Source organism: Epinephelus fuscoguttatus, linkage group LG14, assembly GCF_011397635.1.
Source record: "Epinephelus fuscoguttatus linkage group LG14, E.fuscoguttatus.final_Chr_v1".
Lineage (NCBI taxonomy): Eukaryota > Metazoa > Chordata > Actinopteri > Perciformes > Serranidae > Epinephelus > Epinephelus fuscoguttatus.
Genome location: NC_064765.1, coordinates 27,415,824 through 27,435,638, shown reverse-complemented (window position 1 = coordinate 27,435,638; position 19,815 = coordinate 27,415,824). Strand labels below are relative to the sequence as shown.

At 39.8% G+C, this 19,815-nt stretch overlaps 2 protein-coding genes across 6 annotated transcripts in view; one reads left to right on the top strand and one right to left on the bottom strand.

Moving 5' to 3' along the window:
- Positions 1–19,815, top strand: part of zmp:0000001267 (b(0,+)-type amino acid transporter 1) — a 33,963-nt gene that overhangs the window by 11,844 nt on the left and 2,304 nt on the right. The window contains exons 1-3 of one of the 5 annotated variants that reach the window (XM_049595762.1): positions 3,153–3,725; positions 3,842–4,161; positions 10,928–10,992. The exons of 1 other annotated variant lie outside the window; for it this stretch is intronic. In XM_049595762.1, coding sequence (XP_049451719.1) covers positions 3,664–3,725; positions 3,842–4,161; positions 10,928–10,992 — 447 coding nt within the window. In that variant the 5' untranslated portion in view covers positions 3,153–3,663. Of the gene's footprint in view, positions 1–3,148; positions 4,162–9,571; positions 10,993–19,815 lie in introns of those variants that run through there. 3 more of the 5 variants (XM_049595763.1, XM_049595759.1, XM_049595760.1) reach the window with 3 other exon arrangements.
- LOC125900637 (THAP domain-containing protein 6-like) lies at positions 16,219–18,334 on the bottom strand. Its single transcript, XM_049595764.1, has 3 exons — positions 17,636–18,334; positions 16,796–16,988; positions 16,219–16,667 (listed from the first exon to the last, which is right to left on the bottom strand). Exons 1-3 carry the CDS (start codon positions 17,713–17,715, stop codon positions 16,521–16,523), a joined length of 420 nt encoding a protein of 139 aa, XP_049451721.1. The 5' UTR covers positions 17,716–18,334; the 3' UTR covers positions 16,219–16,520.

Sequence of the window (19,815 nt, the reverse complement as noted above, 5' to 3'; positions counted from 1 at the left end):
ACCATGGATTACAAAAGGTCTGCAAAAGGCATGTAATAAGAAAAACCAACTGTACAAAAGTTTTTACAGCAGAGAACTAGTGATAGTGAGGAAAAATATAAGCGCTATAAGAACAAACTAACTACTATTATGAGGACTCAAAAAAAGGAATACTATAGTAAAATATTGGAGGACAGTAAAAATAACATACAAAAAACTTGGAAGGTAATCAATTATATTATACATAATAAAAGTAATAATTCAGAACTTCCAGATTTCTTTATAAATAAAGTTAATAATAAAGTGGATGATTTAAGAAATATTGTTGATGAGTTCAATGACTACTTTGTAAATGTTGGAGCTTCTTTGGCAAAAGAGATTACTGTATCTGATGACAACAAATATATGTTTAATAATTTGATGAATACTAATGCTAGTTCTATGTTTTTAAGTGGGGTACATGAAACTGATATTATTGAAATTGTAGGAAAATTAAAAAATAAGAGATCACTTGACATCCATTCCATTGATACTGTAATTATTAAAGATGTTATTGATTATATTGTCAGACCCTTGATCTATGTTTGTAATCTGTCTTTCCAAAAAGGAATCTTTCCTAACAACATGAAGATAGCAAAGGTGATCCCAATTCATAAAAATGGAGATAAACACTATATGGAAAATTACAGACCAATATCACTTTTTTAATTTTCTAAAATTTTAGAGAAACTGTTTGTAAAACAATTAAATTTGTTCATTCATAAAAATAAATTATTAAGTGAAAATCAATATGGATTCAGAGAAAGCAGAACCACTGCTTTTGCAGTAATGCAAATGGTAGAAGAAATAGCAAATGCAAATGAAAATGGTGAGTGTTCTATTGGTCTGTATATTGATCTGCAGAAGGTGACACCATAGATCACAGACAGTTATTGAAGAAATTAGAGATGTATGGAATACGAGGGTTGTTCATTCTTGGCTGGAAAGTTATTTAGGTAACAGACACCAGTGTGTACAAATTAATGATACTATGTCAGCACTGAGAAAGATTACATGTGGCGTACCACAAGGATCAGTGATTGGTCCAATACTGTTCATTCTTTATATCAATGACATCTGCAATGTAACAGATTTTTAGATATGTAATATTTGCAGATGATACCAATTTGTTTTGCTCTGGTAAGAATTTAAAGGAACTTTTGTGTTGTGTAGAAATGGAGCTGGAATATCTCAAGACTTGGTTTGATGTCAATAAATTATCTTTAAATATTAAGAAAACAAAATTTATGGTTTTTGGGAATCCAAATGAAAGTGATTGTAATGTTAAATTAAAAATCTGTAATGTTGACATCGAAAGAGTTTCTGAGACTAAATTCCTTGGGGTTGTCATTGATCAAAAGCTAACATGGAAACAACACATTGAATATATTAAAGGGAAATCTCAAAATCACTTGCAATCCTGTATAAATCCAGAAATGTATTGAATTCCATGGCTTTACATTTGATCTACTACTCATTGATTGTTCCCTATATATCTTACTGTGTGGAATTGTGGGGATCCACCTTTAAAACCACCATAAATTCAATAATAAAACTGCAAAAACGAGTTATACGTATTATCAATAAGGCTGATTATTATGCTCACACAGAAATACTTTTTCTAAATTCCCATGTTATGAAATTTAATGATCTGTTTTATTATAAAATAATGCAAATTATGTTTAGAGCAAAATCAAAAATGCTCCCTGACTCAATACAGAGGTTCTTTTCAATTCAGGACAGTCCTTATAATCTTAGAGGTGCTTGCAAGTTTACTGTACAAAAAGCTAAAAAAGGTATGAAAAGGAGATGGGTCTCCATTATTGGCGTTAAATTCTGGAATGATGCCAACATAAATTTAAAAACATGTCATTCTCTTTTGGTTTTTAAGAAAATGGTTTGTAAAGCTATTTTTGAAGCTTATAAGTGCGATTAATTATCTGTTGTTGTGGTTTCTTTGTTTTTTGGAGGTTGGTAGGCTAAAAAGTTGATAATATAGGATAGGCTCTTATAAGCAGTCTGCTTCTGCCTATGCCTTTTCAGTCAATATTCAACACATGATTCTTGATTTTGTGATTTTGTGTGAAATGTCAATACTGTGTACAATGTTTGGTGTTGTCATGACTGAATAAAACTACTACTACTACTACTACTATAACTCTTTCGAGGGAACAAATGCTGATGTCAGCTCCACTGGCATTGCTTTCTATCAGGGCTTGTGGTCCTATGGTGGATGAAACACTCTGAATTATCTAACCGAGGAGCTGAAACATCCAGAGGTAAGAGTTTCACTGTTTGTTGTTTTTACAATTACCTTGTATGCTCAACAAGTTCCTTAAATTACTTTATGGTTTACCATAACTTACAAAGATCTAATGATCAACTGTGACAAATGAAAAGTTGAGAGATAATATACTTGGGCAATAAGCAATGCAGTCTTACAGAATGGGTCAGTTTAAATGACAGAGGCTACCAATTTACCAATCACAGTAATATATCAGAATTATATATTAAATAAAGTGATTAGAATCTTGGGAGAGGAACTGTGTACAGATAAAATATTGCTTCCAGTGGCCCCCCTCTTGTGTTATCAGACAGTTAGTTAGTTGTCTTGGCATAGCTTGTCAGAAACACTTTAAAGTTAGGCTTAATTTGGGCGAGGGAACAACTATTATTTATTGGCAAAGTTTTAAACTAACCTATATATATATTAACAGCAAAATCAAATTCCTTAAATTCAGTTATGGCTTTTGGTTTTGGTGTGCCAGCCCAAGATTTTCAGTGGCCCTATCTGGCCAACACAAGGAAAAACGTCTGGGGTGGTCACTGCTGACTACAGCCTCCTAATCAGTGACTATTTGGCTACAAATCATTCTCAGAGGTGCTTTTATGAGCTCCCTTTGTAATTGATGTCTTACATCTAAAATACATGGGACACGGTTGCAGTGTGACAAGTCTGCCGCAGCATGCCTGCAGCAGAGTGCTTGAGCAAGGTCTGGCAAACCCGTTTTTATATGATATGGCTAGTGGCAGCCCAGGGGCCAAGTGAAGTTGCTACACTGACCATGGAAGCTGTGCTTGCCTGTGCGGAATCAGGGACACGGTAGACAGCAAACTGGATATCATTTTAGTGGACAAGAGCAGGATGGTAGAATTAGTTGAGTCCGGCTTAAAGCAATTCTGCGAAAATCTTAGCAAAAGGTTTTTAAAAAGATAGATGTAAAAGCCTATTTAGAGCAGAAAAGCCTATGTATTTGTTGTTCTTATGATCATCATCATGTCAATCAAGCCATATCATATCATAAAAATAGGTTTGCCAGACCTTGCTCAAGTGTGACAGGGTAATTTCAGGTACCTGGTGGACAGCTGTTAATCTACAGCCAGCACAATATTGCGCAGTACATGTCCTGTATCCACTGACTTACGGAGACACTAGCAGTCAAACAATGGAGAGAGACACACAGAGACTAAATCTGACGAGGGAAGTGGGGATTATAGGAGCTGTATCATTCATTGCTGGTGTCAGTATAGGATCTGGGATTTTCATATCTCCCCAGTTTGTGATGTCCGCTAGTGGCAGCCCAGGGGCCACCTTTGTTATATGGACTTGCTGTGGGTTGATAACCATGCTGGCGGGACTCTGCTATGCTGAACTGGGCACAGTCATACCAGAGTCTGGAGGAGAGTTTATCTACATTCTGCAGACGGTAGGAAAAGTGGTGGCCTTTATGTTTGTCATCAGCTTTGTCATTGTTATGAAGCCTGCCGCTGGAACAGGAATTGCCCTGAATTTTGCTGAATGCATCTTGGCCCCTTTTTACAGTGGCTGTAGCCCTCCACAACTGGTGTTGAAGTTGGTGGCAGCAGGAGCTATCATCGTGCTGACTATAGTTAACTGTCTGAGTGTACGCTTGGCTACCACCATCCAGATGGTTACCCTGGTTGTCAAAGTACTGGCACTGACAGTGATCACATTGGGAGGTGTTGTGAAGCTTTTCCAAGGTCACACCGAGAACTTTGATAACGCTTTTGAGGGAACAAATACTGATGTCAGCTCCATTGGCATTGCTTTCTATCAAGGCTTGTGGTCCTATAGTGGGTGGAACACTGAATTATCTAACCGAGGAGCTGAAACATCCAGAGGTAAGAGTTTCACTGTTTGTTGTTTACACAATTACCTTGTGTGGTCAACAAGTTCCTTAAATTACTTTATGGTTTACCATAAATTACAAAGATCTAATGATCAACTGTGACAAATGAAAAGTTGAGAGATAATATACTTGGGCAATAAGCAATGCAGTCTTACAGAATGGGTCAGTTTAAATGACAGAGGCTACCAATTTACCAGTCACAGTAAGATACCAGAATTATATATTGTAAGGTGATTAGAATCTTGGGAGAGGAACTGTGTACAGATAAAAGATTGCCTCCAGTGGCGCCCCCTCTTGTGTAATCAGACAGTTAGTTAGTTGTCTTGGCATAGCTTGTCAGGAACACTTTAAAGTTAGGCTTAATTTGGGCGAGGGAACAACTATTATTTATTGGCAAAGTTTTAAACTAACCTATATATACTTTAACAGCAAAATCAAATTCCTTAAATTCAGTTATGGCTTTTGGTTTTGGTGTGCCAGCCCAAGATTTTCAGTGGCCCTATCTGGCCAACACAAGGAAAAATGTCTGGGGTGGTCACTGCTGACTACGGCCTGTTAATCAGTCACTATTTGGCTACAAATCATTCTCGGAAGTGCTTTTATGAGCTCCCTGGAGTTTAGGACGTGATGTCTTACGTCTAAATTACACGGGACACAGTTGCAGTGTGACAAGTCTGCCGCAGCATGCCTGCAGCAGAGTGCATCCATTATAATCAAGTGAAGCTGCTACACTGACCATGGAAGCTGTGCTTGCCTGTGCGGAATCAGGGACACGGTAGACAGCAAACTGGATATCATTTTAGTGGACAAGAGCAGGATGGTAGAATTAGTTGAGTCCGGCTTTAAGCAATGCTGCAAAAATCTTAGCAAAAGGTTTTTAAAAAGATAGATGTAAAAGCGGAAGCGGAGTGGAAAAGCCTATGTATTTGTTGTTCTTATGATCATCATCATGTCAATTAAGCCATATCATATCATAAAACAGGTTTGCCAGACCTTGCTCAAGTGTGACAGGGTAATTTCAGGTACCTGGTGGAAAGCTGTTAATCTACAGCCGGCACAATGTTGCGCAGTACATGTCCTGTATCCACTGACTTACAGAGTCACTCACGGAGACACTAGCAGTCAATCAATGGAGAGGGACACGCAGAGAGTCAATCTGAAGAGGGAAGTGGGGATTATAGGAGCTGTATCATTCATTGCTGGTGTCAGTATAGGATCTGGGATTTTCATATCCCCAGTTTGTGATGTCCGCTAGTGGCAGCCCAAGGGCCACCTTTGTCATGTGGACTTGCTGTGGGTTGATAACCATGCTGGCGGGACTCTGCTATGCTGAACTGGGCACAGTCATACCAGAGTCTGGAGGAGAGTTTATCTACATTCTGCGGATGGCAGGACAAGTGGTGGCCTTTATGTTCCAGGAGTAAGAGTTTCACTGTTTGTTGTTTACACAGTTACCTTGTATGCTCAACAAGTTCCTTAAATTACTTTATAGTTTACCATAAATTACAAAGATCTAATGATCAACTGTGACAAATGAAAAGTTGAGAGATAATATACTTGGGCAATAAGCAATGCAGTCTTACAGAATGGGTCAGTTTAAATGACAGAGGCTACCAATTTACCAGTCACAGTAAGATATCAGAATTATATATCGTAAAGTGATTAGAATCTTGGGAGAGGAACTGTGTACAGATAAAAGATTGCTTCCAGTGGCCTCCCTCTTGTGTAATCAGACAGTTAGTTTGCTGTCTTGGCATAACTTGTCAGGAACACTTTAAAGTTAGGCTTAATTTGGGTAAGGGAACAACTATTATTTATTGGCAAAGTTTTAAACTAACCTATATATACTTTAACAGCAAAATCAAATTCCTTAAATTCAGTTATGGCTTTTGGTTTTGGTGTGCCAGCCCAAGATTTTCAGTGGCCCTATCTGGCCAACACAAGGAAAAACGTCTGGGGTGGTCACTGCTGACTACGGCCTCTTAATCAGTCACTGTTTGGCTACAAATCATTCTCGGAGGTGCTTTTATGAGCTCCCTGGAGTTTAGGACGTGATGTCTTACGTCTAAAATGCATGGGACACGGTTGCAGTGTGACAAGTCTGCCGCAGCATGCCTGCAGCAGAGTGCATCCATTATAATCAAGTGAAGCTGCTACACTGACCATGGAAGTTGTGCTTGCCTGTGCGGAATCAGGGACACGGTAGACAGCAAACTGGATATCATTTTAGTGGACAAGAGCAGGATGGTAGAATTAGTTGAGTCCGGCTTTAAGCAATGCTGCAAAAATCTTAGCAAAAGGTTTTTAAAAAGATAGATGTAAAGCGAGGCGGAGTGGAAAAGCCTATGTATTTGTTGTTCTTATGATCATCATCATGTCAATTAAGCCATATCATATCATAAAACAGGTTTGCCAGACCTTGCTCAAGTGTGACAGGGTAATTTCAGGTACCTGGTGGAAAGCTGTTAATCTACAGCCGGCACAATGTTGCGCAGTACATGTCCTGTATCCACTGACTTACAGAGTCACTCACGGAGACACTAGCAGTCAATCAATGGAGAGGGACACGCAGAGAGTCAATCTGAAGAGGGAAGTGGGGATTATAGGAGCTGTATCATTCATTGCTGGTGTCAGTATAGGATCTGGGATTTTCATATCCCCCCAGTTTGTGATGTCCGCTAGTGGCAGCCCAAGGGCCACCTTTGTCATGTGGACTTGCTGTGGGTTGATAACCATGCTGGCGGGACTCTGCTATGCTGAACTGGGCACAGTCATACCAGAGTCTGGAGGAGAGTTTATCTACTTTCTGCGGATGGCAGGACAAGTGGTGGCCTTTATGTTCCAGGAGTAAGAGTTTCACTGTTTGTTGTTTACACAGTTACCTTGTATGCTCAACAAGTTCCTTAAATTACTTTATAGTTTACCATAAATTACAAAGATCTAATGATCAACTGTGACAAATGAAAAGTTGAGAGATAATATACTTGGGCAATAAGCAATGCAGTCTTACAGAATGGGTCAGTTTAAATGACAGAGGCTACCAATTTACCAGTCACAGTAAGATATCAGAATTATATATCGTAAAGTGATTAGAATCTTGGGAGAGGAACTGTGTACAGATAAAAGATTGCTTCCAGTGGCCTCCCTCTTGTGTAATCAGACAGTTAGTTTGCTGTCTTGGCATAACTTGTCAGGAACACTTTAAAGTTAGGCTTAATTTGGGTAAGGGAACAACTATTATTTATTGGCAAAGTTTTAAACTAACCTATATATACTTTAACAGCAAAATCAAATTCCTTAAATTCAGTTATGGCTTTTGGTTTTGGTGTGCCAGCCCAAGATTTTCAGTGGCCCTATCTGGCCAACACAAGGAAAAACGTCTGGGGTGGTCACTGCTGACTACGGCCTCTTAATCAGTCACTGTTTGGCTACAAATCATTCTCGGAGGTGCTTTTATGAGCTCCCTGGAGTTTAGGACTTGATGTCTTACGTCTAAAATGCATGGGACACGGTTGCAGTGTGACAAGTCTGCCGCAGCATGCCTGCAGCAGAGTGCATCCATTATAATCAAGTGAAGCTGCTACACTGACCATGGAAGTTGTGCTTGCCTGTGCGGAATCAGGGACACGGTAGACAGCAAACTGGATATCATTTTAGTGGACAAGAGCAGGATGGTAGAATTAGTTGAGTCCGGCTTAAAGCAATGCTGCAAAAATCTTAGCAAAAGGTTTTTAAAAAGATAGATGTAAAAGCGGAAGCAGAGTGGAAAAGCCTATGTATTTGTTGTTCTTATGATCATCATCATGTCAATTAAGCCATATCATATCATAAAACAGGTTTGCCAGACCTTGCTCAAGTGTGACAGGGTAATTTCAGGTACCTGGTGGAAAGCTGTTAATCTACAGCCAGCACAATATTGCGCAGTACATGTCTTGTATCAACTGACTTACGGAGTCACTTACGGAGACACTAGCAGTCAATCAATGGAGAGAGACACGCAGAGACTCAATCTGAAGAGGGAAGTGGGGATTATAGGAGCTGTATCATTCATTGCTGGTGTCAGTATAGGATCTGGGATTTTCATATCCCCCCAGTTTGTGATGTCCGCTAGTGGCAGCCCAGGGGCCACCTTTGTTATATGGACTTGCTGTGGGTTGATAACCATGCTGGCGGGACTCTGCTATGCTGAACTGGGCACAGTCATACCAGAGTCTGGAGGAGAGTTTATCTACTTTCTGCGGACGGCAGGACAAGTGGTGGCCTTTATGTTCCAGGAGTAAGAGTTTCACTGTTTGTTGTTTACACAATTACCTTGTATGCTCAACAAGTTCCTTAAATTACTTTATGGTTTACCATAACTTACAAAGATCTAATGATCAACTGTGACAAATGAAAAGTTGAGAGATAATATACTTGGGCAATAAGCAATGCAGTCTTACAGAATGGGTCAGTTTAAATGACAGAGGCTACCAATTTACCAGTCACAGTAAGATATCAGAATTATATATTGTAAGGTGATTAGAATCTTGGGAGAGGAACTGTGTACAGATAAAAGATTGCCTCCAGTGGCGCCCCCTCTTGTGTAATCAGACAGTTAGTTAGTTGTCTTGGCAAAACTTGTTAGGAACACTTTAAAGTTAGGCTTAATTTGGGTAAGGGAACAACTATTATTTATTGGCAAAGTTTTAAACTAACCTATATATACTTTAACAGCAAAATCAAATTCCTTAAATTCAGTTATGGCTTTTGGTTTTGGTGTGCCAGCCCAAGATTTTCAGTGGCCCTATCTGGCCAACACAAGGAAAAACGTCTGGGGTGGTCACTGCTGACTACGGCCTGTTAATCAGTCACTCTTTGGCTACAAATCATTCTCAGAGGTGTTTTTATGAGCTCTCTGGAGGTTGGGACTTGATGTCTTACATCTAAGATACATGGGACACGGTTGCAGTGTGACAAGTCTGCTGCAACATGCATGCAGCAGAGTGCATCCATTATTATCAAGTGAAGCTGCTACACTGACCATGGAAGCTGTGCTTGCCCATGCGGGCATAGTGCTGCTCAACCTTAATTTTAACCGGCTTTTCTATTTAATTTTGTTGGCAGTGATGCAGGTGTTATGCTGCATTCACATGGAATCAGGCACACGGTAGACAGCAGACCAGATATCATTTTAGTGGACAAGAGCGGGATGGTAGAATTAGGTGAGGCCAGCAGAGAATTAACCAGAGATACACAGATACCAGAGGCTACAATAACATTTCCCTCACAGAGTGGTTGGTCTCACAGTCTTGGTAGTGTAAGGAACTTTGCATCCAGAGGGAAGTTGAAGTAGAACCATTGCTCCATCCCTCTGAGGGGAGCCAGTAGAATAGTATTTTTCATATGTGTCACAAACTAATGAATAACAGCAGATCTCCTGGTGTCATAAACATATCAGCATAGAATTTACAGTACTATAATATGGCAATTCATTATAATTAATTTTTCACTAGAGGCCTTAAGTAATATGTTAGTCATTCCTTGTTTATTATTTATGTATTAGTATTTGTCACATACATGTATTTATTTCTTTCCCTAAAAATGGAGGTCCAAACCAGACCTCTCGCATTTGAAAGGAAGAAGGAGCATTAAAATTCCTAAGCAAAAACAGGCATTTGGGTTATATTTCAAGTCTGACAAACCATTCCAAATAATCAGACTGTGAGAACTGAAATCAACAGGAACATATTTTAAGATTGTCCTTGCCCTGTTAATACTAAGGACAAGCAATATAATCTTGCAAGCAGTATTTTCAGGATTTCTTGCATTAGGTTTGCAAATTCAACCTACTTGTTTACACGGACCCCTAAAAATGTTCTTACCAGTGGTTTGAACACAAACTTATATCAAATAAACTTTGGTGTATAAAGGGAAAAAATAATTGTCTTTAAAGAGAATGCAACTGGAAGTAATGAGCAAAGTCAAAGACAAACGGCCACACCACGCCTTGGTTTAGTGGCTGTTGAAGACCAGGGTACTTTCATCTGTTGTTTTGACCAGTGCAGTTAATCTACAGCCAGTTCTGGGTATGTGCGTGTCCAGTATCCACTGTGAATGCCTTTGAGGAAGCAGCAGGTCTCAAACAATGGAGAGTGACACACAGAGACTGAATCTGAAGAGGGAAGTGGGGATTATAGGGGCTGTATCATTCATTGCTGGAACCATGATGGGATCTGGGATTTTCATATCCCCCCAGTATGTGCTGTCTACTATTGGCAGCCCCGGGGCCAGCTTTATCATATGGACTTGCTGTGGATTGATAGCCATGCTGGGGGGTCTCTGCTACAGTGAACTGGGCACAGTCGTACCAGAGTCTGGAGCAGAATATATCTACATTCTGCGGACGGTAGGAAAAGTGGTGGCATTTATGTTCGTCACCAGCTTTGTCATTGTAATGAGGCCCGCCAGTGCTACAGGAATTGCTCTGAGTTTTGCCGAATATGTCGTGGCACCCTTTTACAGTGGCTGCACGACTCCACAAGTGGTGTTGAAGTTGGTGGCAGCAGGAGCTATCATGGTGCTGGCCATAGTTAACTGTCTGAGTGTACGCTTGGCCACCGCCATCCAGGTGGGCACCATGGTAATAAAATTGCTGGTACTGGCAGTGATCATATTGGGAGGTGTTGTGAAGCTTTTCCAAGGACACACCGAGAACTTTGATAACTTTTTCGAGGGAACAAATGCTGATGTCAGCTCCATTGGCATTGCTTTCTATCAAGGCTTGTGGTCCTATGATGGTTGGAACACTCTGAATTATCTAACTGAGGAGCTGAAACATCCAGAGGTAAGAGTTTCACTGTTTTTATTGATGAGTTCTAAAAATACAATCATGCTGTCAGAAATCGAGAGATTATACTTATGCAATCAATTGTGTGATCTACTAAGATTGTACATCTACAATCAAGAAAATACTTTTTTTGTCATTCATTGTTTATTGATTTTTTTTAGGCATACAATTATTCATTAAACAAAACAAGAAATTCACTTTTGCCAGGTGCACCCTGGCCGCATCTTTTCCTTAGAACAGAAATTTAATATTAACCAGCATTAGCAAGTCACATAAATAAAAAAAGGCTTGACGTTGAATTTCGCAAAGCTGTCATGACTGTTTGATACACCAGTAATCATGTCTGATAAGGGATTGCACAAGATAAGATTTGCGTTTGGAATCAAAAGCGGGATATACTGTTTACTGCTACAATGAATCTGATATAGACATTAAGTAACACATTGACCAATATTTATTGTCTCTTAACCAGGATGGCAATCTGTCTGAGATGTGTAAATTACAGTCTACAGGTTCTTTATCTGGTTGTTCCATCTGTGAGGGTGATAACAGTGACAGTGTTTTTATCACCATCTCTCTGAGTCACGTGACTGTGGTGGACGAAGAACCTGAAGCCCTGAATATCTTGGTGGGAAATTGGGTTGAACACCAGTGTAGCACTAGAATCAGGAACAAGGGTCAGATCTGGTATTTTCATGTCCCCAGTTTGCATTGGCCTATGTGGAAAGCCATGGAGAAAGTACGGTGATCTGCTCTCTCTCAGTAGATGTAGATATGTTTGTAGCGCTGTCCAGTAACGAGATTGGGACAGTCATTTAATTTGAAAGTCGAGAATGCATTCAAGTGCACTCAGCGCTCTTTGAGAACTCAGGGGATGACTTGTGATCAAGGACTTAGCTGTGACAATTTGTCACTGAGGAGCTGAAGACACCAGAGGTGAAACTATAAAGAGCTGGATTGTCCATGTGCGCTTTACTGAGTAAAAGATAGCATTATCTTTTTCCCCAAATACAATAGTCTCTCACGTCACCAGACCAATGATACCTTGTTAAAGATTATGCAGGACAAAGCTGCCTCAAGGTGTGATTGTTTGCTGCAGTGGTGTTCTTATCTAACTGACAAAGCTGTGTGCTTGTCAGTGATGTTATCATGTGCATGTGTGTATTTTTATGGAGAAAAAGCGGGCCACCTAGGTTTTCAATCGCTGCAGACTTTTGTAGATGGATGTTAGGTAGTTATTTTTTATTCACTAGATGTTTGTAGATCTGGACTGTGTTTTTTATGACCAAAAATTCTAATGGATAACTTAATACTACGCTGATTGTTTCGGGCTAAAGGCCAGTAGGTGGTCTACACCTGCTAAAAGTTAAGGCAATCATTTTCCAAGAAGACATTTAATTGTAAACATCCTTTGTCATAGAACATGTGAATGGTTATGCATCAACACGCTGCAGTGCACTAGCCAGTTATACTAAGTCGTGACATGCAATGTCACCATAACCTTGTGGTTATGGTGGGAATTTGGGTCTCCAAAAGGAATGTCTTGTAAATCATTTCCCTTTTTTATGATTGTTGAATTTTTTGCAAGATAACACTTAGATGTAAACCCTGTGGTAGTTCAAACAGAGTCACTGGCTTCAGTTGAGCCGGCAGGAGAAAAGAAGAGCAACAGGCATGTGTAGACAATTACTAAGAGGCTGCAGAACCTTAATAGAGCTCATTTAAATCACTTTTGTTGTGGCTTTACAAACTTAATTTCTTATACTGTTGCCTCATTTGAAAATATTAGGGGCCAAAAAAATAAAAAATAAAAATGTTGGTGAGGAAAGCAGAAAATAGTGTCAGTGTCAGTAAATGTATACAACCTGCAAACGCAGTTTGGCTCCAGATGTTTACAACACTTCATGTATGGTAGGGGAGGCCAAACTACGGCCTGCGGGTCAACTGAGGCCTGTTACCTGTTTATAAATGGCCCACAGGGATTTTTAGAAAGAAATTACAAAATGGCTTGAGCATATTTCTCATAAATTGCACTGTATGTACATTGTACACCCAAGTTTAAACATAATGTCGCTGTCATGTTGAAATACTACTGCTAGCGAGCCCTGTCGTTGCACTTCTTAATTTGAACATTAGATGTTGTTAGTTCACCCAGAGATATTGGATAAAGGAGATACCCCACCGTAGGCTTATCCAATGTTAAGAAAACGGTTACTCTTCCTGTCTCCTAAGTGGGCGAGGTTAGCTCTCCCTCCAATCAGAGCCTGCTTTTTCCAATATCTCTGTTCTCATCCAGTATCTCTGACGTGACAGCTGGCCCACCCACAGTGCTGACTGAAAGTGACACTAGCTTACCTGTCTGCTTCCTTTGGGAATGAAAATACATTCTTCCTATTATTGCAGCCTATTGCTGCACAAAGCTTGGGCATTTTTTATTTATTACTAGCGGTAAATAACTGTTTATAAGCTAACTGTGATTTTGCGCCTGATTTTACTGCCTGTTTATCAAGATCACGAGATCTCGCGAGAACTTGTTTTCTGAGACGGACTGGGCTCAAACAAAGTTAACTTTCTCTTGATCTGTCCGGATGAAAAATGCAGATTTAGTGTCAGAATGTTGGTAAGATGTGTGGCTTGTGGAAAATGAACCCAGTATTTACTGTAGTGACTACAGGGCAAAAGGATTGACTATAAATCACGTAATCACGTTCATTTTCCTCATTGACGACAATACATTCAGAGCTGCCGCAAGTCTCCTACGGGGGCGTGGCACTGACGTCACTGAATCAGGAAGTGAGCTGAGTGGGGTATCTCGCTTTAACCAATATCTCTGGTTCACCTACAATGATTGATCACTTGTCGATAAAAAACATGGCTACGGATATGAAAGGACAGAAGATAGATAAATACTTTTTGTAATATGTGGGCACTAATAAACTACCATCATGTCAAATGTTAAATGGTTTAGTCAGAATGTGTAGTAATTTTGATAAAAAAATCAAGGCTGAAAACCAGTATCAAAAGCCCATGACCTTTGATCCCTCAGACGGTCCTGCATTAAAAACTGACATGATACAGGATATTACTACATGGGCTCAGGAACAATTTCGAAAACCATCATAGGTAAAGTGAAGACCATTTGCCCTACTTAGATAGTCTAAAACACAAAGCGCCAGCGTGCGGCACATGGGCGTGTCCTAGTCACTTGCTAGTTAGACAGCGCATTTTCAGACTGTGCGTCATGGTGGAGAGTCTAAAAGCGTTGGACTCATAGACATAATAAAGAGTAGACGCCGCATCGACCGCTACTGCCCATTGGCGCTGACGAGCTGTGGGGCCACCATCTTGGACCGGTCACCCGCTCCACTCAGTGTAATCTGTTTGGCAGGCGCAATGAAGTGTCAGCACATTTAATCAATCATAACTCACTGAATACTAAACTGATTTTCATGCATTTTTTTTTTGCTGCAAACGTCATACATGTAGCTATGATACAGGTCACATGGTTCGGCGTATTTTAATATTCATAGTGGGCTTAACAGTAATAGAATATTCTGATATATGATATATGTGATGTATGATAGGTATTCTGCAAAACACACACAATACATATATATATAAATATATATATATATATATACACACACACACACACACACACACACTAATATATGATAGAGAAGCAGAAGCAGATAGTGGCAGTAAAGTACTTCTCAGCTATATATAGAGAGAGAGAGAGAGAGAGAATCAATATAATTAATATATACACTCTCAAAACAGATATATTAAAAATAATTTATTAAAAAAAAAATTAACACATCAGTGTGTCTAGTTAAGGACAACACATCTTGTGTTGCTTTCAACACAATCAGTGTGTTAGCACATTTAACACATAGTGTGTTAAATATTTCAAACATAAAACTGTTAAAAACAACACAGAGATGTGCTGTTTTTAACACATATTGTGTGTGTTAAATATTTCAAACACAAAACTGTGTTAAAGACAACACAGAGATGTGCTGTTTTTAACATATATTGTGTGTTAAATATTTCAAACACAAAGTTGTGTTAAAAACAACACAGAGATGTTGTTTATACTTTTTTGCTAAAATCATCCTAAAATGGAATTTGTATGCTTGCAATCCACTAAAATGCTCCCAAAATAAACAATTTCATTGAATTCAGGTAACATTTATTAAAATACTTCAATCATTGCAGATTTTTGAAATAATTGCAACACTCCATTTCATTCTCAATGCCAGTGAATGAGATCACAATACATGCATAAAAACATGCAGATACAATTATACAATATTCACAAAAAATTGCGCAAACTGCAGTCAAAAGGCAAGGTCACTTGAATTTTCCCTCCCAAGATAACCAAACAAACCAAAAAAATCCCCAAACTGGATTCATTTTTAACCTCTTAAAATCTGGGTTGACCAAAACATTTCAGGGCAAACATTCACAGAAGTTCAACTGTAATAATTCCAGAACAATGCGCTAACCTGCTAATGATCGCTGCAGGGGACATCAGGCCACACTGTCATTAACTGCACGATCACAAGACTGGCGGCACCATTCATTAGCCTCTACTAATTGTTACGAGTAAGCGACTGGCTCAGGTATGTCAAAGGTAAAGCACTTTACAGTAATGCAAATTTAAACAATCAGTCTCTCCAAAGAGACACTCCCCTCTTAAGTCACAGTTTAAAGCAAGTACGCAACCAGTTTTATATGTCTGATCAAGCCAACAGACAGAGTGAACTACATGAATTGTGCTGCAAGTGCTGATATCACACCGAAGTGCTTTCAAATTTTCAATGACCAGATCACTTATTTCCAAAGATCCAACCATGACTGGAAAGGCATTTGAAACAGTCTTTTTTTGTCAGTGGATCACTAAATTTCCAATTATACATACTTTGAACTTGATTCTTATAAGCCAAAGTCTTAGAAATATTAATGAAATTACATACAACATGAGCGTGTCGTTTCAGAGGACCATGCTTACTCTCAAATCTCATACACCATAACTTCAAAAGTGGGCCAAACTTTATCATCATGCGCCAATAGTGAGTCATAAAATGATGTTTTGGGGTGAGCGGCCTGTCTGGATAAAGAATCTTGAACAAATGGTGACACTAGCACAACTTACGCCACTGCCTGAAGCTTGGCAATAAGCTCCACAACTTTTGATCTCTTCCACCTGAGATGGGCATTTCATAAACATGCTCAAAGAAACAATAGATTGAATCAAGTTGGACAGGGTATGCCACATTGCAAACCCATAAAATTTTGAACAACTTGTCTATGGTGCATGTCAAACCCTCATCTTGAAGTGGGATGGCGACTTTGTCATTCTTTGCCACGATGATGTACTGAGCTGTTGTACTGGGGTCTCCTTCCTGGCGCACAGGAATGCATGTTCAGCATGTCTTCAATTGTGTGTGTATGGGTTTATTTGTGAGTGTGTTTAATATGAGTGGCAGCAAACAAGTGAGATTTTGATATGTCCAGGACCATTATGATATGATGTTTAAAGTAGAAATACTCACATCATTAGGCTGAGGTTGTGAGTGTGAGGTTGCAGTTTGTGGGGCATCCTGAGAGGCCACGGACAGGCTGTCTTCAGCTCTTCTGGAGGTAGATGTAGTCCTGCCCTTTTCCGGCTAAAATGAAGAAGCAGAATACTTGAAAAGAATATAGTATACAGGGATAAGTATTTCACCCTGCCCTGTGATTGATAATAGAATATTTACATTTATGAATGCTAATAGCCTTATGATGATACACCTACCCTTTGGAGGTGAACCAGTAAGCTGAAGATGGATGGAATAACACCATCTCTGAGTCGGACAATCTGACCTGTCCTATCAAAATCGTCCTGCTTAAAATGCTCACTGCAAAGCACGGATGAATCACTTGCAGTGAATCCTTCCCTCCTCAAAGCCATTTCCCACTTCTTCCTCACATCTTTGACTTTGGGAAACCTTCAAAATGAAAACTGGAGATTTGGGAGAGTCTACACAAAAACATTTTACAAAGGAGGTCAAGCTTATTTTCTTCCTTCTTCTTCCTATTTTCTTCCTATTTCTCTACTTTCTATCTTCCTATTTCCTATTTCCTATTTTCCTATTTACTTCTTCTTCCTTCAAATTTCACAGAACCTTTCTTCAACAAAACTCCTATTTTGATGCATATCTGTTGATAATGAACCAAAGCTGCTGAAATTGTGAGTAAGCTTGTTTGCAAACTATTCTACAGTCAGATGTTCTGTTGTCTGTATTTTTAAGTAAGTGGGGTGGGTATGAGACATGAGAGGTATCTTACTTTTGTTGGGGTGAAAGAATTACATGTGAATAATACAGTCTGTGCCACCTGTGTAAAATTTGCTGGTCAATGTTATACCAGTAATAGTTGTTTAATTTCTACAATAGCATTCTTGTGTCAGTTGTAATCTAAGTCAGTGTTATGGAATATATGATTTATAAAGTCTCAGTTAGCCTTCATAGCCGGGTTAACACCACTAAACATAGCCTAGCTAATGTTAGCTGGCTACAATTTCGCTGGTGGACATAAATACAGTACAGTAATATTCTATTCACAAAATACAACCAATAACAATGTTCAATCTTACTTGTGAAAAGTAATCCCCTGAGCCCTGTTTTCAATAGTCCGCCGATTTGAACAGGAATACGCCGCACAGTGCTCAGGCATCTTGTATCTTCTGGGTAGGATGACTGGTTCAAGATGGCGGCCGCATTTCTTGCGCCCCAGCAGCCAATGCGGTGTCTACTCTTTATTATGTCTATGGTTGGACTTATTCTGTGAATTAGTCATGGGTGTGTTTTGGGTGTATCATTCAATAAGCCAATCAGAGTGTCACCTCTCATTCCCTTTAAAAGAGGCGCGATTGGAGTGCACGGTAGAGAGCTAGTTAGATGACGGACCTACCAACTGGAAAGAGTGAGCGTTTTACAGCTGAGGAGACGATAAATGTATCTCTGTATCAACTGTCCCGTCACATCTGATGTCAGATCAAAGGAGATTGGCACGCGTAATGGAAACCCAACCTGATTTGATTAACACAGCTGCAAACTAATGAGTTCACATCCCTCTCAGCCAACCACAAACAGCCACAGCATCAGAGAAGGAGTATATATTCAGCATCTGTCATCTTAGAAAAGTCAAAAGAAAAGAAACAGAGTGAGACTGCGAGAGAGAAAGAGAGAGCGCACACGCGCACGAGAGAAACGCTGTCAACAAATTGTTATTCAATTTTATTTTAACCCAGGAGGTTAGAGAGCCCAGCTCCCTCTCCAGCATCCTGAACCCCCCCGCCTGAAGGTCCAGGAAGGGCTGGTCCCGTGGCTGCACCCGGGCCGCCTGGTCTGGCTGCGCGCTGGCTGCGGAGAGGGGGTCATCCTCCTCCTCCTCCTCCTCCTGACAAGATGATCTTCAGTTTTACGTTCTAAAAGCTTTTTTTTACATATACATTTGTACTTGTGGGGCTGTAAGTTTACGTTTTTAGTTCACAGAAGCTGGTTATTGTTGTGTTTATGTCATAATAAAGTTTATCAAACATTTTCACATCTTTGATTTTGTGATTTAGCCTACATGCCAAAATGATCACAATTCATTTGGGAAAGACAAGTTCATTTTACAGGCTATGCATCATCAGCCCGTGGAGGTCTGCTCGCAGTTCCATATATTTGGACACTGCAGCTTGGACCTCCCGGATTATGATGATCATTATTACTGCGATTAGATCATTCTGATTAATGACTGACCATTAAGACGTGTTTCTGATAAATATTTTAATGTGCACAATACTAACCTTTCACATTGTAATCATATTTTTATTTGTTATCTTTTGCATATATGTGGCTGCTCCGTGTGTGTCTGAGCAGAGTGCACGCGCGTTGTGCACCCACCTAGAGACGCATATTACTAACTTGTTTAACAGCGAAATACTGCACCGTTGACTTTAGACCAGGTTTTTGTTCGTCACTGGCGCATTTGCTTTTTACGTCATCTAACTAGCAACACGCCATGACTGCGCCTGACCACTCCTCATTTTTAGACCAACACACCCAGAGAAGCGCAAGTTCATTAGCTAGTTAGACGACGAGGGCGCAGGGCGTGAAAATGACAACTGCGCCTGCATCTAAATAGCAATGACACTTGCGACATGGATTATGCGCCCTCCGCCATCCGCTTTAGACCACCTAAATAGGCCCGCATATCAACAACATCCAGAAATGGTGCTGACTTCACTGGGCCTGAGCTCATCTGAGATGGACAGACACAAAGAAGAAAAGTGTGCTGTGGTCTGACGAGTCCACATTTCAGATTGTTTTTGGAAAATCATGGACGTTGTGTGCTCTGGGCTAAAGAGGAAAAGGACTATCCAGATTGTTACCAGTGCAAAGTTCAAAGCCAGCATCTGAGATGGTATGGGGGTGTGTTGCATCATGGGTAACTTTTACATCTGTGAAGGCACCGTGAATGCTGAAAGGTACATACAGGTTTTGGAGCAACATATGCTGCCATCCAGATGACATATTTTCCGGGGAAGTCCCTGCGTATTCCAGCAAGACACTGGCAAGCCACATTCTGCACGTTATAATGGAGAGTCCCGGACCGTTGAGCAACTGAAGTTGTATATCAAGCACAAATGGGAAAGAAATTTACTTTCAAAACTTCAACAATCAGCATCCAAATATGTTCCTGTTCCAATTTGATTGGAAAGTATTGCAGGCATCAAATTCAGAATGAGTGCACATTTACAAAAACAATAAATTTTAACAGTTGGAA

Coding starts and splice junctions, on each gene's coding strand:
- LOC125900637 (XM_049595764.1), bottom strand. CDS start 17,715: ATGCCTGAGCACTGTGCGGCGTATTCCTGTTCAAATCGGCGGACTATT. Junction 16,989..17,635: donor CAGGGGATTACTTTTCACAA/GTAAGATTGAAC, acceptor TTCATTTTGAAG/GTTTCCCAAAGTCAAAGATG. Junction 16,668..16,795: donor TACTGGTTCACCTCCAAAGG/GTAGGTGTATCA, acceptor TCTTCATTTTAG/CCGGAAAAGGGCAGGACTAC.